We start from the raw sequence: 24,776 nt of genomic DNA, 5'->3' as shown, positions 1-24,776 counted from the left end.
AGAAACTTGGGAGGGGTTTGGAAGAAAGCTTTAGTTTCCATTGTCCCTTTCTAACTCCAGAATCCTAATGAGAATTTTTAAGTGAATTTGATTTGGCAAAAAAAAAGAACTTAAAATCCTCTTTACTGATGTATCACAAAACATGATGGAGAAAGGCACTTAAGATCTCCCAATTCTAGAAAAAAATGCAGAATAAAAGTGATCAATTTCACATATATTTAAGTTCTTGAGTATTTGACAAAGATAGGTAGAGTCCAGGAAATTATCTGCTCAAAACAAAGTTTCCACTTTTCCTTTGTTTGAAACAGCTCTGACAAACATCTTAAAATGGAGAAGGCACTACCAGAAGGTGTAGAGAGAGAGACATTGTGATGGTAACCAAATAAACCTCAGGGTCTTCCCCAACAGAAAGAAAAAATGTGGTTTTGTACATGAGTATCTGTTTAGATTGATCAGTTTTCATGCTGGCACCCACATGGTGTGCACATAGGCACATGTATTTTGCACACTTACTACTTAGGTAAAAAACTAAGGTTAACCACCTGGAACTGCATTTTTCTCCAATAAAGACATCTGTGCCTGAGTGTGAAGTAAAGAGAGGTAAATGGATATAAATATTAGAAAGGCAGACAGTATAAATCCAGATAAATTTTTTAATCTGTTATCACAGTCATCTCAAAAGGATTCATAAATAGGAATTTAGACCCTAAGAAAAGTAATGGCACAGGGTGAGAACTCTGATTGGGATAACTGGCTGACTGAGGGATACGTTAGATAGAAAAAAAAGTGTGAGAAATGGTGACTCTGAGAACCTTTCAGGAATGTAAGGCTCAATCAAATATTATTGTGAAAATATTGTTTATTTTCTTGAATGTGATAGTACTGATGTTGTTATATAGGAAAATGTCACTTGCAGGTGATTCATGCTGAGTTATTTAAGGAAGTTTTGATTAAGCTTATTTTCAAAAGAAAGAAAATATGTGTGTGAGTGTGTGTGTGAGAGACAGAGAGATAGAGAAATATGAGGCAAAAATATGTTCCAAAACATTAACAGTAAAAGATTGTGGAAGACTTGCATGACAGAATAACCATAAAAATCTTAATGTATTTTAAAAAAGAAATTTACTTCTAAGAGATAATCAGGAACCAGAAACAATGGGCAGGTTATAACGAAATGTTCATTTGTATGGTATGGTGAGATAGGAATTCACAAAAGAGTGAGCTGTACATATGTCCTGAGCAAGATAGCCAACCACCAATCCTAACTTGTGATATTTATTTAAAAAGGCACTTAAATCACCTACTATACAGAATTTTCTACACAAAACCAATTACAACTGACTTTAGCACCTGGAAATTTGATATACTTTAATAATGTATAGAAAACATTTATGGAATTGTACTTAGGTATACTTGGAGAAGAGAAAAAAAAGTAGCTATGTAGGCTTGACAACATTTCACTATTCTTTGTTACACTCACATTAAATTTTTATCTAACATTACTTAAACTTAGCTAGTTTCTTCTTTCTATGAACTCTGACTAATCTCCAACAACCAATACACATTTTGTAACAATTAGCAAGTTTTGCTGAGGATACAGCTCAGTAGCACAAAGTCTGCCTGGCAAGCAAAAGGTCCTGAGTTTGATTCCTGGTACAAAAAATATTAGCAAGTTATGATGTGTACATAGTTTCCAAATGGTAACAGCTATACATAAAGTAAACAAGACATCTAATTTGGATCCACGTCATTAAAATATTAGAAAGAAGTCCCACTCATGATACATATGTAACAAATTCAATTATATATCATGAGCCAAATACTTAATGACCAAAAACAATTTAAGTATGACTCTCAAATGCAAACCAGCTATTTTACCTGTTGGTATGTAAAATTTGTAGGCAATTTAAAGGATTTTCCAGGGAAATTTCCCTATATTTGTATTTTACTCAAGACTCGGAAAGATAAGACTTTAATTTTTTTTTTTTTTTTGTCTTTTTCCTTTTTATCAGTACTGGGGATCGAATTCACGACCGCCTGCTTGCAAGGCAGGTGCTTATGCCGCTGAGCTAAACCCCTAGCCCCAAGACTTCAATATTTAGCACATAGTTCCTGGCTGTGTAAGCCAAATAATATACTTTAAATGGTTATTCCAATTGCTCAAAAATAGGTCCTTCTCTGTAAAGTAGGAAGACTAACAGTGATTAACTTTATACGAAAATTTAGCTCAGCTACAGTGCCAGATATTTGGTTGAAAATTGTTCTAGAACTCTTTGTTTTTTTCTTTCTCCCCCCTCCCTCTTCCTTCCCTCTCTCCTCTCTATTCCTCTCCCTTCCTCTTTTGCTTCCTCTCTTTCCCTCTCTCTCTCTGTCCCTCTCCATCCTTTCTCTTTCTCTCATCCTGCCTTTCCTTCTTATGCTCTCTGTGTCTGTCTTTGTGAGGTTTTTTCCTGGGTATTTTTGTTTGCATGAGACTAATCTTTAAATCACCCTACCTTAAGTAAAGATGTTGCCACATTAATGTGTGCGATCTTCTATTAGTAGGCTGATGTTCTTAATAAAATGAAGCCTGACTTGCACTAGTGCAAGAGAGAATTCCACCAGCAGTCTACTTTTAGAGTCAAATTGTTACTGCTCCACATTGTCCAATTTGCTGGGCTACTCCATTAAATCTTGGCCTTGCATGCTTTCCATAATCACGTGACAAAGTTTTATAAAACCTCTATGTATATTTAGATTTATTAGATATCTATCTACCTACATATGCATATATATATATATATATATATATATATATATAGAGAGAGAGAGAGAGAGAGAGAGAGAGAGAGAGATCGAGAACCCAAATAATAAATTATTCAGTAGGGTTATTGTGGAGATTTAATAGACAATGCATTCAATCTTTATAGTACCTGAAATAACCTTTATAGTACCTGAAATATGAAATAGTGCTACATAAATAGCTGCTATTTTCTTCCAAGGGTCTAATATTGTCCATATAACCTTGATCCTACAGGCTGTTTCTTTTAGGACAGATATATTGCCTTACTGAACCTGAAAGTTAGCCACTCAGATACTTCCTGGAAGTCTAATTTCCTTCATCTCTTCTCAATCCCAAAACATGCTAGCAAAAATACTCTTCATCTCTGCAATAACTACCAAGTACATACCACTGCTATAGCTCAATATTGGTACTTCATTTTCTGATAACTGACCTGTTTGAAAGGCTGCATTGAGCAACTTTCTGCATTAAATTGGACCTCCAAGTTGTTTATGAATTGATCCATATCTGGAAGAGATGAAAAGGAAAGATAACTTTTAGAACAAGGCCTAAACCATTAAACCTGTATATACTTTTTCAAGATAGTTTTTCAGGAAATACTAGGTGCTGAGAAATCACTGAAACATTCTGATTTATTCAAGCCATCAAAATGGCCCTTTTTTAATCTATCCATTCCTTCAAAACTGTACATGCAGGTATACCAGTTTCTTCTAATCTCTCCAGACTTTGCTACATCTATAGTCATATCAACACAGCTGCATAGTGTCCAAAATCATTCCTATTTGGTCTCGTTTTTGCCTTATGGTTTTCTATGCTTTTGCATGGCTATTTATCTCAGTAAACATGTTTATACATTAGAGCCAAGCCTCTCTAGAGAAACATTTCATCTGTCTACATCTCTTACATCTACAAGCCAGGTGAAGTTAATAAAATGTCTTTTCTTTCCTCTTTAAATATCTGCTCCTTTTATGAAAGTAGAGATTTGGTAGGCTTATTCAGCTGCCATGTGTTATCACAGTTATTCCCACTAGGAGCACTTACCAACTTTACCTCACTGGCTAGATTCCCTTTAATCTCTTTTCATTCCAATTTGACTATGCAGGAAAATATAGCTAAGGAAGTCAAAACCACACTTAGTTATAACTTGATTTCTCTGATTTCAGATCTAAGTGTCAACTTAGATCTGAATTACAGTTAGTTACAGTTAATTACAGTTAATTACAGTTAGTTCCTACACTAGTAGCCTGGCTGCATTTCAAAACATAGTCAATCTACAAATCTTACTTGTTGTATAGTCAAATGTATTTACCCATAAAAAGTATTATTTTTAGAGGTTATATCACACTAGCCATTTAACACATAATGCAGTTAATATACAATGAATGCACAATCAGCAAGGAAATTATAGCAACATAAAAATAAATGATAAACCCCAAAATGATTATCTAACTCACTGAATGTCAAAAACCGATCAAATCATTTTTAATCAAAGAACAGTGACACACAAAGAAACATTCATCTAAAAAAAAGAGGAAAAAATATTTTTGTCTTTTTGAGACAAGGTCTTGCTATGCAGTTTGGCTGGCCTTAGGCTCAATTTGTTGCCCATGTTGGTCTTCCACTTGTAAGGATGCTCCCACCTCAGCCTCCTTAATGCTGGGTTTACAGGAGTGTATCAACACACCCAGCCAAGAGGAAAAATTCTGAGCTACTATGACAGTTTGCAGAATTTTGACACTGTAAGTATTACATCTCCAAGTTAATTACAAATTCATGACTTTCCTTTTGCTTGAGTCAGGTAGAACTGTGTATATATATAGACAGACATATAGATATAGAGAATAGATATAGATATAGATAGGTATCTATTTACTCACCAAATATTTGTTACACAATTATTATTTGTCAGAGGTCTGAATAGGTACATTCCTATGAATTTGAGCTCTGGGCCAACCAGATATGTGGAACTAGCAAAAGGTATCAGAGAGCACTGGTTTTATCCTTCTTATCAGTAAGACATATTATCAGTAAGACATACTAGTAATCCTTCTTATCAGTGAGACATACTATCACAATTTAAAAGAGGAGAGGTTTAATTTGGTTCATAGATTTAAGGGATTTAGTCCATGGCTACCTGGCTGTAAGGCAGAAACATGGCAGAAGATTATGGTTAAGCAAACCTGTTTAGTTTGTGGTGACCAGGAAAGCAGAGCCATAAAAGAGTTTCTGAGAAGAAAGGGTAAGAGACAAGACACAGATTCCAAGGCCAGGCCTCCATCACCCACCCAGAAGTGTTTTCTACCAATTCCCCAAACAAATCTCAAAATCAGTCAGGTGACACTTGACCCTAAGTGCCACACATTTGCCTAAATGCCAAACTTTGTCCACTTCATACTCAACCATATCTCTTGAAACCATACTCAATCTTCAAATAAACACAATACCAAGTTCATAATTCTGCCTAGCATAATACAACTATTTCATGTACAACTGAAAACACAACAATTCATTCCACCAAAATCTTAACAATTGTAGCATTTTTTAAATGTTTAAATCCAAGTTTCCCCCTATGCCTTAAGACAAACTCTCTGCTGTATCTATTAAAATCCAAACAAGTTATTCTCAATGACACTGGGTAAATATTCCCATTCTAAAAGGGAGGAATAGAAGGATAGAAAAGGATCAAAACAAAGCAAGAACAAATGAAATCCATCACAGGAAACATATTCCAGTAGTTCTATGCCCATCTTCTGTGCACATACTTGATAAAGTGTAACTTTCAAAAAACTTAGGCAGACACCCCACCACCACCGGCACCACCACCACGGCCTTCTGAATTACAAACCACATGGATTCCCTCTTAAGCTAGCTCCATTCATGGACTATAACTTTCCTCAGCAGAAATTCTACTCTGGATCCTGCAAATTCCTGAGTCTTCACTGGACCTTCAGCTTTATCCTCATGGCTTCTCACATTGCCGCTAAGGGACTCCTTGCTTAGCTTCCCATCCCCTTTTTTGAAATCTTAGTGGAAGCCTCTGTGACCCTAGACCTCTTGCATTCTGCCTACTGTCAAACTAGCATCACATGGACAATGCCAAGGTCTGCTGACTGAGGTGGCAATAGCCAGGCATCCAAGGACCTTGCCAGCAGTTGACTCTGAATGTGTGGATGGAGCACAGTGAAATGAATCAAAATAAACCAATTATCTAAGAAGAACTTCTTGAGCAAGGGTTACAGGTACTGTCTTCTCAAATGAAAGATCTGTACTTTTGCACTCTTGAGCCTGCAATGGGTGAACTCTTACTGACTTTTGAGATGATTTTGAAGTACCTTTTTTCTTACCCTTGTGCAAAGTATTTGTTCTCTTCTTAAAGGTGTTAATCACTTTAACACTCACAGCACTTTTGATCCCAAATTTCCTTGTGATTTCTTCTGAGACAACATTTAAGATTTTCAAGTTTGTATGCTCTGCTTTCTACTTCAAACTCACACTATATAAATCTGGTTAAAAGCAGCCAACAGTATCCATGCCATAAACTTTGGACTGTCTTGAAATTTCCTCTGCCAGATAAATTAGTTCACTACACTTAATCTCAATCTTTTGTGAAATCTCAGGACATACGGAAAATACAGACAAAATTTTTGTCAGGGTATAAAATACATGATCCCTAGTAAAACTGCTGATTGAGTTCTTGCTCCCAACTGAAACCTCTTAAACCTGGTCTCTATTTTTGCATTCCTATCAGCATTCCAGTTTGCTGCGCTCTAACCATAATCACCTATTACACTCTGTTTACAATATTCTAAGACTTCTCTAGGACACATCTCCAAGTCTTTCCAAATTCTTCCTGCAAACCAATTCCAAAGGTTTCCAAAATACTTTGTTATTTATAGTTACATCAGTGATGCCACTTTTGTGGTACCAATTTTCTGTACTGGTCATCTTTCTCTTTGCTGACATAATACATCATACCCACATCTTAATGGAAGAGGGGTTTAACATGGCTTACAGTTTTAGATGGATCAGTCCATTGTCACTTGGATCCATGGCAGAAACATCATGGCATAAAGGCATGGTAGAGCACAGCTGATTAGCTCATGAAGCCTGGAAACAGAGCAGGGGAAATGGTGCCAGAGAAGAAGCATCAAAGGATTAGAAATAGACCTCAAGGTCAGACCTCCATGAGCCACCCAGACACACCTAGAGATTTGCCCCTCCAGTGTTTCACACAGTTCCCAAAGCCAATCAAATTGGCATCCAATCCTAACTGTGATAGAGATAGATGCCCAGGAATCACATTTTATTTTTGTCAGGGTCTTTTATTTGCAAAATTGAACTTGTCTGTGTAGAATTAAAGAAGCTCAGCTTACCCTCTGCATACTACTAATGGTTCTGTAGAGCCTTTCAGGGGTGTGGTAATGAAGGAAGAAATATAGCAATGAATAAGAACAGTAGAGGCAGGAACTCATAAAGCTATGATTGCCAATAGAACTCAAACTCATTGTGATAAACGCACCTCCTGATGGAAAAAGAGCAAGGAAATATATTTTCTCCAGTGCAAGAATTGATAAAGAGTGGGAAATAATGAAAGAAAATTCAAGATGCTATATATGAGAGGCCTAAAATGTAAATTAACTATGAAGCGAGAGGTTCTAGAAAGGATAGATGTTTTCTGATTCCTAGGATGAGAAAATGAAGTGTGACGAAAGAAGAACAATGTTGAGTCAGGTAAGTCTAGTATAGTCCACAAGAGGGCATGACAAAGTTAGCAGAACTTGCTTGATTACTACCAGAAAAATCTACAGATGAGGGTGGAGAGAATTCTGTTTTTCTTCTATATTCAAAGCACCTTCAGGTAGGTATCATGATTTATAACCAGTATATTTTATAAAAGCTATTTTTTGTGTGTTCTTCTTCTACACCTATGAATTAAGAGAAGGCATGGTTGAGGAAACAAAACAATTTTGAACAACCATTTAGCTTCCATGAATCTGTTTCTTTACATGTCAAGAAAGAGGAAAAATTCTTTTGTCTTAAAAAAGTCAACATACATTCCGTGTAAATGCACTTGATGAAATTCTCAGCATATAAAAGTTATCAATTAAAATTATCATAATCATCATGATTATTATTATTGTAATGCTGAGGATTGAACCTAAGATCTCATGCCATGCAAATGCTCTTATCATCATTGCACTCACTGTCCTCACTATTTTTGATGGCCAGAATCCTGAGGTCTGACTCAAAAAAGTATTTCCTGAGTACCAAACAGGTCCTGTATATTTAATGAGTTCCTAAATCTGCTCCAATCTTAATTTCTAGCATCACCATCAACTCAGTCTGTCAAACTTGGGGGTCATTCATCTTTGACTCTTCTCCATCTTTGACCAATTGATTATCAGCTATAACAAATTATACCCCTGAAACACCTCTTAAACATATCCATTTGCCATCTGCCAGTCACTTGTCCTCTCTGTATACTATATATTTCTATTAAAGTGTAGTAAATTTTGTGAGTTGATACATGCCTGATGTCATATTGTGGCTCTATACCTTTATAGTGAAACTTTTTTTCTCACTGTATGTGTCTGTTTTCTCATTTACAGAAATAGAAATAATATTAGTAGCACTTCATAGAGTTGCTGTGAGGATTTACTTAATTAATATGTGGAGGTGGAGCAAAAATGGCAGATAGATAAGAGCTGGCTACAGAGGCTCCCTGAGATAGTTAACTTAGAATTCAATATAATACACCATGGAGAACCCCAAACAGAGGGAGATGAATTCTCTTGTCCCAAGAAGAAACTAAGGTGAGAAGAACCAATCAAACATACAGTCCTGGTGCTATCATTAGAACAGCTAAAGGTTCAGTGCTCCTGCCACAATGGGTGACTTGCGGAGCCATCCGAGGTCCCACCGCTTCAACTCACTGGAGGCACAGTCACAGTGAGGTTGGAGGTCAGCCAGCCGAATAGAGAGCTGAGCTGGCAGAGAGCCTGCACTGACCTGTGGTGAATGATAGGAGTGCAGCCATTCCACAGAAAGTGGGGCTCTAGCAGATGACATTCTGGGACCAGGCAGGACTGGAAAGTACAAGGGGCAGCAGTGACTTCAGTCAGTTGTTCCCGTCTTGAACAGCATTGGTGGAGTGAGCAAGGCCTGGGTCATGCGACCTAGGTGAGACCCAAAAGGGTATCCAAAATCAATTCCCTATGGTGGTGATGCACAATAACGCAGTAAAGCTTCAGAAGTTTGACTGACCTGGAGGGGAGGCGGTGTATAGTAATACAGTGCAGGCCTCAGCAGCTTGACTGATCCAGAGAGGAGGGGTCAGCATATGCTGCCCCTGTTTGCAACTCATTAGCACACTGAAATGGGAAGGGTCACCTAGCCAGCATGCTTCAGAAGAATTGTAAGCAACAACAAAAGAAACCGGGGCCTCCCTGGAAGAAACAAAAAAGATGGGAGAAGGAAGCAACAAGAAAAAGTCCCCAGGTTCCAACCCTGAGAACATTGACCCAGGACAGGTAAATACAAAGAAGAATGGCTTTGGGAACTGTATGAAACACTGGAGGGGCAAATCTTTAGGTGTATTCTCAAGCAGACACAGATGGGAGAAGAGAGGAACTCAAACAAAGGAGAGAACCAATTGATGAAGAATATAAAAAAATACAGAATATATGAAGCAGATTCAAAGAGATTACCAGGAAATTAAAAACTCTATGGGAAGATGGCAAATCAGCTTGAAAGAAACAAAGGATAGATTATCCAAACTAGAGGACAGTTTTGCAATGTGGGATTATGAAAGGAAAAACTTTTTAAAAATAACAAGGAAACAAGCAGTAACAATACAAAAGGCTAGAAGACAACAAGAGGATCTATAACTTGAGAATAAAAAATGTGAATGAAGAAGCTGGGGTACAAACAAAGGAACTACAAAGGCTATTCACAGAAATAACTGAGGAATACTTCCCAAAAATAGGAAAAGGAAATGATATTCTGATGTATGAGGCATACAGAACTCCAGCCACCGACAACCAAAACAGAGCTATACTCAGGCATATAATAATCAAGATCCCAGAAATTCAATATAAGAACAGAATGGTGAAACTGTTAGAGACAAGAAACAGATAACCTACAAAGGAAGGCCTATCAGAGTAACAGCAGACTTCTCGACACAAACCATCAAGTCAAGAAGAGCCTGGAGCAAAATATTCCAAGCCCTGAAAGAAAATAACCTCCATCCCAGATTGATATACCCTGATAAACTGTCTCTAGAAATTAATGGAGAAACAAGATGCTTCCAAGACAAAGACGAACTTGGGAAATTCACAACCACAAATCCAGCTCTACAGAAAATATTGCAGGGCATTCTAGAGAGAGAGAAAAGTACTAGGATTCCAGGAATAGTAGCCGAGAGGCCTCAATGAATGGAGCAGAAAACAGAATGAAGAAGAAAAGCAGACAACTGATGGCAAAAAAAGAGCATAAGAGAAATGAGGCAGAGAAGGTTGGTTATAATCTCTAATACAGATGGCCTTGATACACTAAAGTAAAAAAAAAAAAAAAAAGAACCACACATAGAGTAGATCAGGAGGTAGGGTCCAGTGAGATGCTATTTTTAGAAAATATCATTAAAATGAAAAAGAATACGTGAACTGAAAATCAAATATGAGAAAACAATGCTCTATGTGACAGAGAACCAGAGAGTAATACGGGCAACTAGACAAGTATTTGTGGATAGGTTGGATAGGCTTTAATAGGTACAGGAATATAATTAGAGATCAGGTCCAGAAGAGAGAAGGTTTAGAACCACTTAGGTACATAGCAGGTTGCCCCCCCCACCCCAATTTAAAACCAAGGGTCTTGGTCAGATCCAAAAATGCACAGTGTACCCTGGGGAAGTGAAAGGGGAGTGAGAGTCTTAAAAAAGATGGCAGAAGATGTTGTTAATAGTGTATCAGGATTTCAAACACACATTACTCACACCACTCTACTTAGATCGATTTCATTCTGTCCCAGTTTTGTCTACCTGCATTAGATTTGAAGGCACATCTACCCCCAAAACATCAGGATATAGCACAGTAATCATGTTTAGTTTCCTATTATCTTAATCTAGAGCCCTGTAAGACTTATACTGTTGGGGCTGGGGATTTAACTCAGTGGCATAAGCACCTGCCTTGCAAGCAGGCAGTCATGAGTTTGATCCCTGGTACCGATAAAAAAGAAAAAAGACCCCCCAAAAAAAGACTTATACTGTTTTATCATGACTGATCTCAGTTACATCTGGTTTGTTTGATTGCTGTGTAGTACCGACAGATTTTATTCAATACTGATATGATTGACAGTATCAAGTCTGAGAGTATAGGCAACTACACTGAAGATGACAAGACTCTACAGTATACATTCTGGTTGGTAGCTGCCTGTTTTTGAAGTTTTATACTATATACAAAGTTGTATTTTTATTAATACTGTTATATACTGATAAATTCAATTATACTATATCTGATGATATAGCCAATTCTATTGAAGATAACAAGAGACAACACAGGAATTATGGTAGAACTCTTTGTACAATGGCCTTATATGTCTTTTTTGTTTCTAGTGTTTATAGGAATATGTTTTGTTTTGTTTCTCCCTCTAGTGTAGAAAGGATAGAAATACATGTTAAGACTCATGCATGTGTAGAATCTATAAACAGATTATGAGAACTGATCTTATGACACATGATGAAATGAACAGATACTTTGAAGAAAAAGAGACGCTAAAGTACTGAGTGCTCATTCTGGAGCATCATAATGTGAAACCCAGCAATAGTATTATTCTTTGTTCAGAGTGAAATTAGACTGCTTGGGTTTGTTCACTCTCAACATAATTGAAGACATGGGTAACTGCATGTATGTTTAAGTGTATAGGCTTGATAACCATATTTCTAAGTTTTTGTTGGATAGTTGAACAGAATATAGTTTGCAGTCTCATTGTTTGAATCCCTACTTTATATGGTCCACTTTAGTATCCTGAATAACTATTTGTAAGATGACAATCTGTAATCATCAACTAGTGATTTCTTACTGTTTTTCTTTGAAAGTATGTATTATTTCTACCTGTTTTCTGTTTTGTTTAGTCTTTCTTTAAAAAAATTTTTAAAAAGACACTAGTTCCCAGTGCTGATCCCAGAGAGTCATGATGTGAAACCCAGCAATAGTTATTATTCTTTGTTCAGAATGACTTTAGCCTGCTTTAGTTCATTTAATCTAAACATAAATGAAGATATGGATAACCGCATGTATGTTTACGTGTATAGGATTGACAACCATATTACTAAGTTTTTGTTGGATAGGTGAATAGAACTGTTGGTAGTCTCGATGTTTGAATTCCCAATCTATACGTCCCACTTTTGTATCTTAACAACTATTTGTAAAAGGACAGTATGTAAACATCAACTAGTGATTTCTTACAGCTTATTTTTTCTCTGAATGTATGTACTATTTCTACCCATTTTCTGTTTTGTTTAGTCTTTCTTTAAATAGAATTTAGAAAAATAAATTAATATATGTTTGAGTATTAGTAACAGTGTGTGACACAAAAAGGCATTGTCTCCCTCACAATCTGTTAGGTTCCTCAAGGTTTGCTTACTCATATTCCTTTCTGTATATCTATGTTTAAATATGTATCCCCTATTTGCTGTGTTATAACTTTCAATCAATGCGTGAATCATTTTAATGGGAATGTGGATAGTTAGAGCCATATTCAGAACCACAGATGCGTATAATAAAAAAACTTTAGTAGCAGTAATAAAGAAATCTTAAAAGTACTTCTTGCTCTACCCATAAAACAGATATTTTAGTCTTCTGATACAAAGGGACAGCTGAGAACTAAAATTTTGCAACATTAATACTTAAGGAAAACTGAAAATTAAAAGGAATTAGGGTCTACTTAAGGTTCAGTTTTTTTTTTAAAGGCTTTGTTTCTAGAGTCAGAATTGCTGCTGTGTCTGAGACCAGACAGATACACAGCAGCTATCAATGAGGTAAGTAAAAAAAAAAAAAATATATGAAAGAGAGTTTCAGTAGCAATGGCTTGGGTCACTGAGATGTAAATCATCCAGGCAGGAAGGCATCCAAAATAAAAATTACCTACTTAAGGTAGTAACCATGATTCTGCTTGAAATGGTTCTTCAAGTCTTTGTGTCTGGAAGCTGAAATTTCTGACCCTTTTCCCAGGGAAGAAGTATTTTAAAAGGAAATAAAGTAGGATTAGCCAGTTGGCCATACATGTAGAACATATTTAAAAAACATAATCAAGAGACCAGGAACACAGAAATTTGATAAAGTTATATAATTTGTATTATGTTCTTATGTTTATTTTGTTACCCAAGTGCCATTTCCTATAATGAGCTTCAGTATCAGAAAAATGAATAGTGTCTCCAAGGTACAACATGAAGTGACTCATTAAGAAGACCATTTTCTTTCACCAGTTTTAGAAAAGGAAAAAAATGCCTAGAGATGAAATGAGATCTTTAAGGAGTAAAGCAAAGCAAAGTTGTTAGACTCCACAACTAAAAAGAAAATGGAAATGGTGACACAGACTTAAGAAAGAACCTAGTGCCTTAAGAAGATAAGAGTTTTTTGGCAATACAAATAAAAATCCTTTATGCGTATATACATAGCATTACAATAAGAAAGGAGACAGCTTTCATATAATTCCCATTTCACACATCATTCATTTTGAGGCTCAAGATTACACAATTTAGAAATGCTACAAACAAAGCTGGAATTTTTGTCCTCTAACTCAAACTGCAGTATCTTCTTACTCCATTTTAATAACCCAAATATCGTAAACATCTTTGTGAAAAACTGTTGAAAGAACAAGTTTAAAGATGACAAATAATCATTTAGGAAGATCTTAAACAGGTGTAATTCACCTACAACCTCTGCTTAATAAGAGATACTAAAACTATTATAAAATGAAAACCAATGTTATAAGGCCATGAGATTATAGCTCTTTTTAATCTTTACAACCCTGATAGTAAGTACTTAATTAATGCCTTTATTTTACTTTATTGTTTTTGAAGTCCTTGGCATTGAACCCAAAAGGATCTCAAATATTTAAGGCCAGTGTTACACCTCAAGTTTCTCCATTTTAAATATAAGGAAACAGGCAGAAAGATAAAGTGGTTTATGCTCAAATTACCAACTAGTAAATAACAAAAAAATAGATTGGAACCTCAGCAGTTTGGAATTACAGTTTTGCTATAATAAAGTTATGGTGCTCCTTAATCTGGATCCCAGTGGGATCCCCAATCTTTACTTGAAGCTAATCCCATGGAAAAGAATAAAAGGTTGCTAGAGATAAATTACCTAATAAAGGGATATTGTAAGATCCTTCAGTTTTTCTCATTTCTACCAAACAGGCTCACACCTATCATGAGAGACATCATTGGAAGACCTAGTCTGAAATGGCATATCAGCAGGCAACATCTTAAGACTTTCTTATTCAAGGGTTTCAATATACACAAAAGCCTGTAGGTGACTGAATCACCTATTATAACACTCACAGCAGACACTCAGAAGTGCCCCCAAGACACAAAATCACAGCAGCTTGCCTATTCGCCTTACCTGGAATGAGATACAAAAAAGTGGAGGCCATCTAGAAGGGTAAAAAGAACAGGAATTTATAAAGAAAGCACATATTACTACATATTTTTGTAGTGAAGGCTGGCAGCACACATTATGTATGAATGTCAATGAAAAGATGATTGTATTATATACAATCATACAATACAACAGTTAGATAAAGTTGAACTAGTGAAGGACTCTGGTAATGAAAAGATGAGGTCACAATATACATCAGAAAAAGAGCCACAAGACTTTGGGCAAGTTCTTTAACTTTTCTATATCTTACTTTCAACATCTATAAAATGGAGATATATCAGTCTGGCCCTGCCTTTTTAAATGACTGTCAAGAAGATTAGTTGTGAAAACACATACAAAAAGTCTTTGTAGTACACAATTATAAAATCTTTATATAACTGTTTAGGATTATTCCTGTCATAAAAATGGCAAAATAAAGTACAAAGATTAACACAGTCATATTTTCATGATCCAAAGTGATTTGAATATGTGTTCATTTTGGCTTTCCTGGGACACAGTGAATGAAGAGCAATTTGTCTAGAGCCATCTATAAAAATATAATACAGTTAATACATTTAAATTATGACTTCCAATTTTGATATTTAAAAAATATTAAATTAAAATGGGGCAAGAAAACTGTGGGCCTTAGGTTAAATATGTTGGATAGAGTAACAGTGACTGTTTTATTATTTTTGACATATTTATAACCATTATCCTATGACTTTATAGTCTAAGTATAATCTGCATAGCCTCTAGTACATTCATACGCTTGTCCTTTCCTCAGATGTTAATACTGAGCCATACTTCTTTCCCGCAAAAAACATGTACGAATGAAAAATCACCTTGATATATGCTAGATATTAAGATGTCTCATTCTGGAAAACAAAAGCTAAAGTTAATTATGATAAAATTCTATAACTAGTAATACAAGTGAAGTTCAGGCTTGAAAAAGTCCAGGCCTAAGTTTTAGTTCTAGTTGGTTGACCTTGGGCAAGCTCCATCACTTAGGGTAGAAATGAAATAACTCATTTATCTCACAGAATTCTTGTAAGGATCAACTAAGAAACAAACTTGAAAATATTGGACAAATACAACTTCACATTTCTAGAACTAGTCTTTTTTTCATAGATACTGTTCAAGATATAGATATATTTCAATCAATAATCAATCTTATATGCAATAAACTAGTAGAAATTATACTAAAAGTGCTATATTTTAAAAAGGAAGTATGAAATAATGGCAAAATAATTTACGTGGGAGAAGAGAGACTTAGATTCCACTATTATCTGTCACTAAAATTGTTACTCAAAACTACATAGCTTTTCCAAATTCTCCTCTAGGTTAACATTTTATGATTAAATGACTAGAACATAGAAGGAAAATCCATAATAATGAATCCAAGTGTCTATTTAACATGTGAGGTTGATGTCAAGATGAACAATTAATTTCTTCACAAACTATAAGGTAAACATGAGCATCACTGCAATGGACTGTAAAAATTATTATGCATAATTTAAAATTGATATGAAAGCAGAGACATGATCAATGTGCATATTTTTAGATTAAATGATTTTTCATCTAATTTTTCATCTAATGGAAAATCATGCTTTATTTGTACCCCAACTCCATTCCATTTCAATGAATTAATTTTAGGTGAATCTCAGAAACCATATATTTTATTCCTCTGCATTTATAATAGAACATATTTAATCTTTACAATCATCCTATAAAATACATAATACTAATAATGCCATTATGTACGTGAAGAAATACAGTGATTAAGTAACACCAAAATCAGATAAAACTAATGACTTCTGTGATTCAAATGCAATTTTGTTGTGCAATACCATAGCATTATTTCTTCATTAAAATACCTTCAATGGCAGTGCACATTGGAAATTTGGTAAAGCTGATAACAAATGTAACCTTATGCCTTCATAGTAAGCTTTGTTATTGAATGTTTGCAAAGAGCATTTAAAAATTCTCACTAAAATGTTCATCATAAGAGAATATCTCCAGGAATCACAATGTGAGCATGGCATATAGGTAGGCATCAGCTAAGAAAAGGACAAAAGACCTAAGAAGCACGGACTCATTGTTCTTCAACATAATGTAAAATCTCATGCAAATGTCTTAATATTTTATATCATTTCATGACACTGTCAAAAGTTTTAATCAGCACAATCATCCCCATCCATCTGCAGTACAATGATTATTAAGGGCAGAAACCTTGTCCCTTGTGTATCCTTTCGTCTCATAAATTGAGCACATATCTCAGAAGCACTATGTCAGGAAACCCTAGAACTCTGAGCTATATCATTTTATAGTATCAAAAAAGGTACCATTAATGCAATGAACAATTCAGTGTTACACATCAATTCTTATATCTAGGTACAAGGAATGAAGAAGGCACATTACTCTTATTTTAACACCAACTAGTATGTATATTTATCAGAATTGCATTTGAAAAACAAGAAAATGAATAGATTCACATGGCAAATCTCACTCTAATTAAACATGAAACAAATACATCATTGACAGTACAGAGAAACAAATAAATGGAATGAGTAATCTCAAATAATACAAAATATGTGTTAAGCATTCTGGAGGCTTTTGTGGGAATAATACACCTTTCTGTGATTTTCATTTCACCATAAATGAGAGAGAAAGGGAAAACATAAACTATAGAAATAAAGGATCAGATTGTTTAAAAAGAAAACGAAGCTAGACTGAGAAATTTGGATGGTTATAGACGGTACAGAAAAAGAAGAGTGACAGGATAAATGTCTCCTAAAGCACATGTTAGGTATCTGGAAAAAGCAGAAACGCTATTATTATCTATGGAAACTGGGGTCAACTTATATTTCTGATGATTATTAAGACCTTCCAACGGACATATTAAATAACCAACACTATAGCACATAATCTGTAGGGGGAGCCAATAATACCAACAGCAAACAAAGTTCTTGTTCTCTGTTCTCAAGGAATTTTCAGGTAAGGTAATGAAAACTGACAGCCCCTGGCAGACACTGACCTGGTTGAATAGTGATGCTAAAATTTGAAATACAGTTACATAACAAGTGATTTTCTTTTACTACATTAGGACTTATGTTATTTAATTTAATTAATTTTATTAATATAATTTAGGTATTACAACGATCTCATTCATAGTAGGGAATTTGTACCTGTATACCTGAATTTTTTCCCCTCCCACTTCCCTTCCCTCTTCTCCTCTTTTTCTCATTATTTAAATTTTGTTTCCAATTTCTTTTTCTCTTATTTTTCTTTTCCCTTCCTTCCTTTCTCCCTCCTCCCTTCCCTAGTTCCCCTTTCATTTTGATCAATTACTTATTTCATAATTTTATTATACAATTTGGTTTTTATTTATACTTTCAATTTCTCATACCATAGAGACAATGTGATATTTGCACATGTATTAAATTTATTTCATTTAAGAGTATGGGCTCAAGGATATTCCATTTAGCAATAAATGTCTCAAACTTACCCTTCTTTATGGCTATTACTCCATTATATAAAAAATAAAGCACATCTTATTTTGCCATTCCTCATTTGATGAGCATTTGGTTTTTTCCCAAGATTTAGCTATTACAAACTGTGCCACTATACACATGTTTGTGTGTATATCACAGAGGTGTGATGCTTTTAATTCTTCTGAGAAGATACTCAGGTCAAATGGGACTTCTACTGCTAGTTTTTGGAGGAATCTCCACACTGATTTCCACAGTAATTGCACCAGACTATATCCCCACTAACAATGGAGAAGTATTCCCTTTTCCCCAGTCTTGCTGCTAGCATTTCTTATTGGTTGATTTGTTGATAATAGCCATTCTATCTGGAGTTTTTTAGTTTGCATCTCTCTAATCACTAGTGATGTTGAACATTTTTCATATATTTCTTTGCCATCTCTACTTCTTTATCTGAGTAGTATGTATTCATCTCATATACCTATAATAATTTTAGAAAACCTACAGGAAATTGGAATAGCTTTTTTTTTATCTCAGTCTGATAAAAGCTACCTATGATAAAGCAATAGTCAGCATCATACTAAATGGTCAAAAACTGAATGTTTTCATTCTAATATCAGCAAGAAGACAAAGATGTCCGCTATCACAAATCCTATTTAATACAGTTCTGGAAACATTATCCAGAGCAATTAGTCCAGAGAAATAAATAAAAGAAATAAAGATAGGAAAGGAAGAAGTTAAATTACCATTATTTGCAAATGGCATGATACTCTACATATAAGACCCCTAAAAACTACTAAAAGACTTATATATTTAATAACCAAATTCAGTATTGTAGCTGGATACAATGTCAATATTCAAACATCAATATCATTCCTAAACACAACAAATTCACTGAAGGAGAAATTAGGGAAAAAATACCTTTCACAATAGCATGGAAAAAAAAGGAAATACTTAGGGATCAATCTAGTAAAGCAATTAAAAGATCTTTACATTGAAAAGTATAGTACTCTGAAGAATGAAATAGAAAAATATAACAGAAAATGCAAATTTATCTCTTGCTCTTGGGTGGGAAGAACCAACATAGTTGAAACAGCCATACACTCAAAATTGTTATACAGATTTAATGCAATTCCAGTCACAATATCATTACTGTACTTCACAGAATTTGATAAAACTATCCAGACATCCATTTGTAATCAGAAGAGAAAGAATAGCAGAGGCAATACTGGGCCACAAATGCAAGGCAAGGGGCATCAAAATTTCTGACTTCAAGATATATTACTCTCTTGGGTACTTTTCTCTCACTGTTGAGACAAAACACCTGACACCCAAAATTAAGGAAGGAAAGGTTTATTTAGCTTACAGTTTTTGGAATATTCAGTCCATACTCGGCTGGCTCCAAGGCAAGGTTGTGTGGCTAAGGGGCAATCATTCATGGCAACAAGCAAAAAGAGTGAACAGGGTAAAAAGGGGCAAAACATGCTTCCTTCCCTCTCTTATAGATTATGCCAGCTACCCACCCTGGGTAGGTATAGCACTCACACCACAAATTCCAATGCTAGACAACAAGCCAATCACAAATGCTAGATTCAGCCACCTCCATGACTACATGAAGCTTGAGGGGCCATCTAAACATATACTATAATGACTACAGAGTTACTATGATAAAAATATAATGGTACTGGCAAACAAACAAACCAAAGGACCAGTGGAATACATTAGAAAATGCAGAAAGAAGTTTTTTTTAAAGTATGAAATTTGATTTTTTAAAAAACTATATTTTTTACTAAAAAAACTAAAAGTTTTTACAAAATGGGATTCACATTAGCATAAGAGAAAATTTAGCTAAAGATGGTTAGTGGTTGCCCTCTTTAAAGGCATGAATGTCTCTTTTTACTAGGAGGCCTGCAGATTTCAGTTTGAGATTCCAGATCCATGTGGTGAGAAAAAAACCATCCATAAAACAATAGCAATAAAAAGTATAAGATAATAGATGATGCTAAGGAGATGAGAGGAGGTCACTGAGAGTGAGGTAGTAAAAAAGAAAATTAGGGACTAGGGATTTAGCTCAGCGGCATAAGCGCCTGCCTTGCAAGCACGCAGTCGTGAGTTCGATCCCTGGTACCAATTAAAACGAAAAAGACAAAAAAGAAAATTAATAACAATTTCTTGTCTTGAGGTAGATTTTCAGTAAGTACAATATTTTAAGAGACAGAAAAGAAATCCAGATGACGGAAAAGTAGACTATGAATGTGAATAGTCCTACCTGAATCATTAACCAATACAATCTCAGCTTCTATCATGATGTCTTGAATTATGCAGATAATTAGGAAAAGTTCATGCAAAGGAGAACAAGGTAATAAAAAATGTGTCCTAAGGATGATATTCTGAGACTGGGCCTCAGAAAAAGGCAAACAACAATAATCAAGGCAAAACTAGAAACTAATAGAATATTCTATGTATTTGGTAAGAGCTTATGGTGCCAATATTCAATATGTGGAAGGAAAAGACAAATTAGTTTCACCTAGCCCCAGTGAGGAACACAGTGTACAGAGAATATATGTTCCCTTTAAAGGAGGGAGAGAGTAGTTTATTAACTCCAGACAATTGTTGTCAGGAAGGAATGTTGACTCAGTATCTTCCAACTATTCAAGAGAAACTGGAATTCTAGAGTTTTAACTAAAACCTGATTTTGAAATGTTGAGAATCATCAGTTTTTAAAAGTAAAAGAATGGGTAAACTGACATACTGCTATAGATGGAACTGTGTTCCTCCCAAATTCTCTATGTTGAAGCCTTCAACTCAGTTTGATAGCACATGGGAAAAGGACCTTTCTGTAAGTATAATTAGGTTAAGTGAAGTCATAAGGGTAGGGTTGTGATCTGATAGAATTAGTGCCTTTATAAGAGGAAACGTCAGAGCTGGCTTGCTCTCTCTATCTCTCTCTCGGTATGCAAAGATCAGGTTAGTATGTACCAAGGAGGTAGCCATCCAGAAGTCAGGAAAAAGAGACTTGTCTTAGTTACTTTTCTCCTAGCTGACACAAAATATCCAATGCCCAAAGTCAAGGGAAAAAATTTTATTTTGGCTCACAGTTTGTAGAGGTTTCAGTAAAGAGTAACTGCCTCCAAGGCAAAGTGGCTTGGCAGAGGGGCATCACAGAAAACAAATAGTTCCAAGAAAACAGGCAAATGAGAACAAATTAGCCCTCTTTCTCTTCCTTGTATTTTATATAGGCTACCTGTCCTATGGTGGGTGCAGCACACAGACCCTTAAATCTAGCTAGAACCCTCCAAAGTAATCAGTGGACTGATTTAATATTCACACACTCTTGATTCCAACAACACACTTTAGATCCAGCCACCTCTGAAAAGCCCCATCTATGACTGCATAAGGCTGTGGGGGAACATAAACACAAACCAGAACAATCCCATACAAGAATCTGACTGTGCTTATACGCTGATCTAAGTCTTCCAGTCTTCAGAACTGCAAATAAAATAATTTTCTATTGTTTAAGGAATTCAGTAGTGAGCAGGGTATGATGATGCATATCTAAAATTCCATTGGGGAACTGAATTTGAAGCCAGCTTGAGCTACCTAGAGTTGAAGGCTAGCCTGAAATACATAGTATGACCCTACCTTAAAATAAAAAAAGAACTCGGCAACATTTTGGTATGACAGCACTATTCCTTTAGTAAATTATTTATAAAGTTTTGATTGCTATTACAAACAACACCACCAGAGTTAAGAATATCATAAATGTCAATCAGCAGAAGACAGACTTAAAATTTATGGCTTATCTATACAGTGAAACTATGCAGTCACACAAAAGAATGAGGCATTTTTAAACGTGTAGTGCATGATAGAAGAATAAGGTGAATGTTTAAATTTTTCAAAAGTTATTACAGTAAAAGCCATAGTAGAAGCTAATTTATTTCCCTTAGACTACTGCTTCTGGCTTCAAATTTATCCATTCCTTCATTCTTGTCACTTTCTGAAGCAGTTCTAAAAAGCCTCTTTTGTAAGTGTCTTCAGTTTAGCTATTGGGGCAGCCTCCATATTCTGAATCATCTCAAAATGTTTACATTTCATGGTGATTTTGATTTTGGGGAACAACTGGAAGTTGCATGGCATGTGATCAGGTGGATCAGTTGGGTAAGAACATACTGCAATATTTTTATTTGACATCTATTTCCATAAACATTTTGAATCAATTCAGATCACCATGAACTTCAGAAAGTGGCAATAACAAGGGGATAAGTGCACTCACAGCAAAAGAGTGTATTGTGAAGAGAGTCAACATGGGTTTTTTTTGTAAAAAAAAAGTTATAAACATTTAAACACAAACCATACTTTTTGATGTGTGTACAAAGAAACATTTCAAAGTATATTTTTAAGTAGATAAGGCAATTGTAGAACAATGCAATTTGTTAATATTTGTACATAAGAGGCAGATAAATACAGTATTTATTAATTGATATAAATTGCATATCCCAGGAAAGACTCCTAATAGGAATCTTGCTAAATGAATTATATATCCAAAGGCCATCTTCACTTAACCAGTTAAGCAAGATCATAAACTACAAATGACTCAGGACAAAGGCGAATATATAAGTGTATCAAATAATGATAATGTCCCTGCCAGAATGAGAAAGGATGAGTGATTGATGACTACTATCATCAGATAAAGACAATCTTAAAAGATACTTGACAACTTCACTAAGCTTGATAGTCTGATTTGGAGACTTCAGAAAGCTAAGGCACTAAGAATCTCATCTTGGAAAGGCATATGCTAGAACAATGAGGATGGTGTTGGTAACCTAGTTCATCCCCCCCCCTTTTTTTCCAATGTATGCTGAAAGCATAAGTATGAAATATCTGTATTTCCCCAGGGCTCTGAAAGTAGAGTTATTAACTTACTTACACTTGAGAAAGGATTGCATAGTCATATTTGTCATTTTTATTTTGAAGTTATATTTCTACTCTTATGTTTTATAAAAGCCTGTCCGCTCTCTAAGCAAATCTAGAGACACTGTTCCCAGCCTGTTCTCTGGGCTCTCAACATTTACCAGGGATTAGCATTTGTCTCATAAATGTTGTCTCAATACTCTTAAGATTGGGACTCATAAATGAATGAGGTCATTTATGAATCACCGGTTTCTGTTATACAAAGGTTCTTTAGGTTATATTTTCCTGGTTAACTTGTTCAAAAAATTAAAGGAAAAGCAGGTTAGTAGCTTTTTTTATTAGAGGTGATTAAGTTCACTGGGAACAATGTTAAATTAGAAGCCAATAAAACCTATGCTGTAGCCTCTAAGCTTTTAGACAAGCTAATTTGATCCATCCAGGTCTCCTTTCATTTCATCTGGACGGTATTTTAAAGGAAAGTACTAATTCTATCAGCAGTGTTGTAGAGAAAGAATTCCAAACAGAGTAAGAAAAAGAAGTGAAAGTAAGATTATGCCAAGCAATCTCTGCGAAAAATATTGTATTTCAGCTACCCAAATATCTTTTAAAACAATTATTAATGTACATTCTATAGATGAAGAAAGGTAATGCCCAAGGTAATTACTGATTCAAAGGAGATCTTTGTGTTACACCAAACCATCACAGTCTCTACTAGTTTAAAATCCAAATTTGGAAATTATTCGAGTTGCCCAGTCATTATTACACTGAATGACAGGAAAGTGTTTCATAATTTTTTTCCTCACAATAAATCCAATACCAAAGGAAATAAGACATTCCTTTTACCACCTGTTTGGATACGATTTATTTTCCCCCCAAATTCTCAAGGTCCACAAAAGACAGCTCCACCAAGAGGGTGAGCAAGTCCACTAGCTTCAACAATCACAGTAATTCTGTCCAATCTTTCCCTTACACAGAGAACCGATGGCCTTGGCCAGGTTTTAAAGGGCCTGGGCAGGGCCTAGGATTGGGCTTCCTCCTCCTAACAAGCTAAGCTCCTCCTTAAAGAACTGGCAAACCCAAAGCAGTTTGCCCCCCGCGGCTCCATCCAGGATCTCAGAATCCTAATTTCCAATAACCTAGGCTACTATTTGCCCCTCCTCCCTCTTTCTAGAAGCATCTCTAAACACCCCCTACTGTTTAGAGATGTTATCTGGATGAATAGCCTTTTGAATCTTGTTCCCTGGCTGTGAATTTGTGTGGGGTGAAGTCCGAGACAAACCTCTCTGCTTAAGTAGGATTGAGAGCACCGAACCAGGTCATAATGAACTAAACAAATCCATCTACTTCTTTTTTCAAACCTATTTCATTCACTTCTTCAAAAAGCCTGCCAAAAAGTGCCTCCACTCCTTTTTAGTCCCTTTTGGCTTAATTTTTAATGAAGTCATTTTGCAGTGAATTTCATTTTATTTCAGTGTTTTTATCCTTCCGCTGCTACTCCCCTTGCTAAAACCCAAAAATAAGTGGGTGGGGGTGGGGGGACTTAGGACAAAATGAGAGTGGGTGTGTTCTAATCTCTGTGTCACTTACCGCCCTTGTTTCTAGCCGATGACTCCTGAAGTGTCTGAAGATCATGCAGTCCTCCTGTAGGTTCATATTCCCGAACTAGTCGCTAGACAGCTGTTAGACTCACAGCCGCCCGTCTTGATAGCGTGCCAGGCTACGTTCTCGGGCTTTCTCTTTCACGGCCCCCCACCTTTCCTTTTTCTTCCGGCTAGAAAATGAGGAAGGAGAAAGAGTCTCCTCAGACTCAGCTGGCCCACCCTCAGAACAGGAAAACAAAGCTCTCTAGCATCCAATCCAAAAATCAGAGCTCTCAGAGACAACCTCCTAAAAAGAAACCACCCACCGAAGTCTTTCCTCAGCTAAAAATCAAGTGGGTTCGCCTGGCTGTAGAGGGCAACG

At 35.6% G+C, this 24,776-nt stretch overlaps 1 protein-coding gene across 5 annotated transcripts in view; it reads right to left on the bottom strand.

Moving 5' to 3' along the window:
• Klf8 (KLF transcription factor 8) overlaps positions 1–24,561 on the bottom strand; it is a 115,408-nt gene extending 90,847 nt beyond the window's left edge. For 2 of the 5 annotated variants that reach the window (XR_010046566.1, XM_023566368.2), the window contains exons 1-2: positions 24,402–24,561; positions 3,216–3,289 (exon numbers count right to left, since the gene is read on the bottom strand). Coding sequence is in view for 4 of the 5 variants with exons in the window: in XM_023566368.2 (XP_023422136.1) it covers positions 3,216–3,287 (72 nt within the window). In the remaining variant the exon portion in view is untranslated. Of the gene's footprint in view, positions 1–3,215; positions 3,290–6,794; positions 6,890–8,791; positions 8,959–24,401 lie in introns of all 5 variants that reach the window. The other 3 variants (XM_063245985.1, XM_013156129.3, XM_063245986.1) reach the window with 3 other exon arrangements.
• Between the last annotated feature and the right edge of the window lie 215 nt (positions 24,562–24,776).

Source organism: Cavia porcellus, unplaced genomic scaffold, assembly GCF_034190915.1.
Source record: "Cavia porcellus strain 051 isolate PalLab524CR breed Dunkin Hartley unplaced genomic scaffold, mCavPor4.1 scaffold_3, whole genome shotgun sequence".
NCBI lineage: Eukaryota > Metazoa > Chordata > Mammalia > Rodentia > Caviidae > Cavia > Cavia porcellus.
The sequence above is the reverse complement of the archived record's forward strand: the minus strand, read 5'-3'. Positions and strand labels throughout refer to the sequence as shown.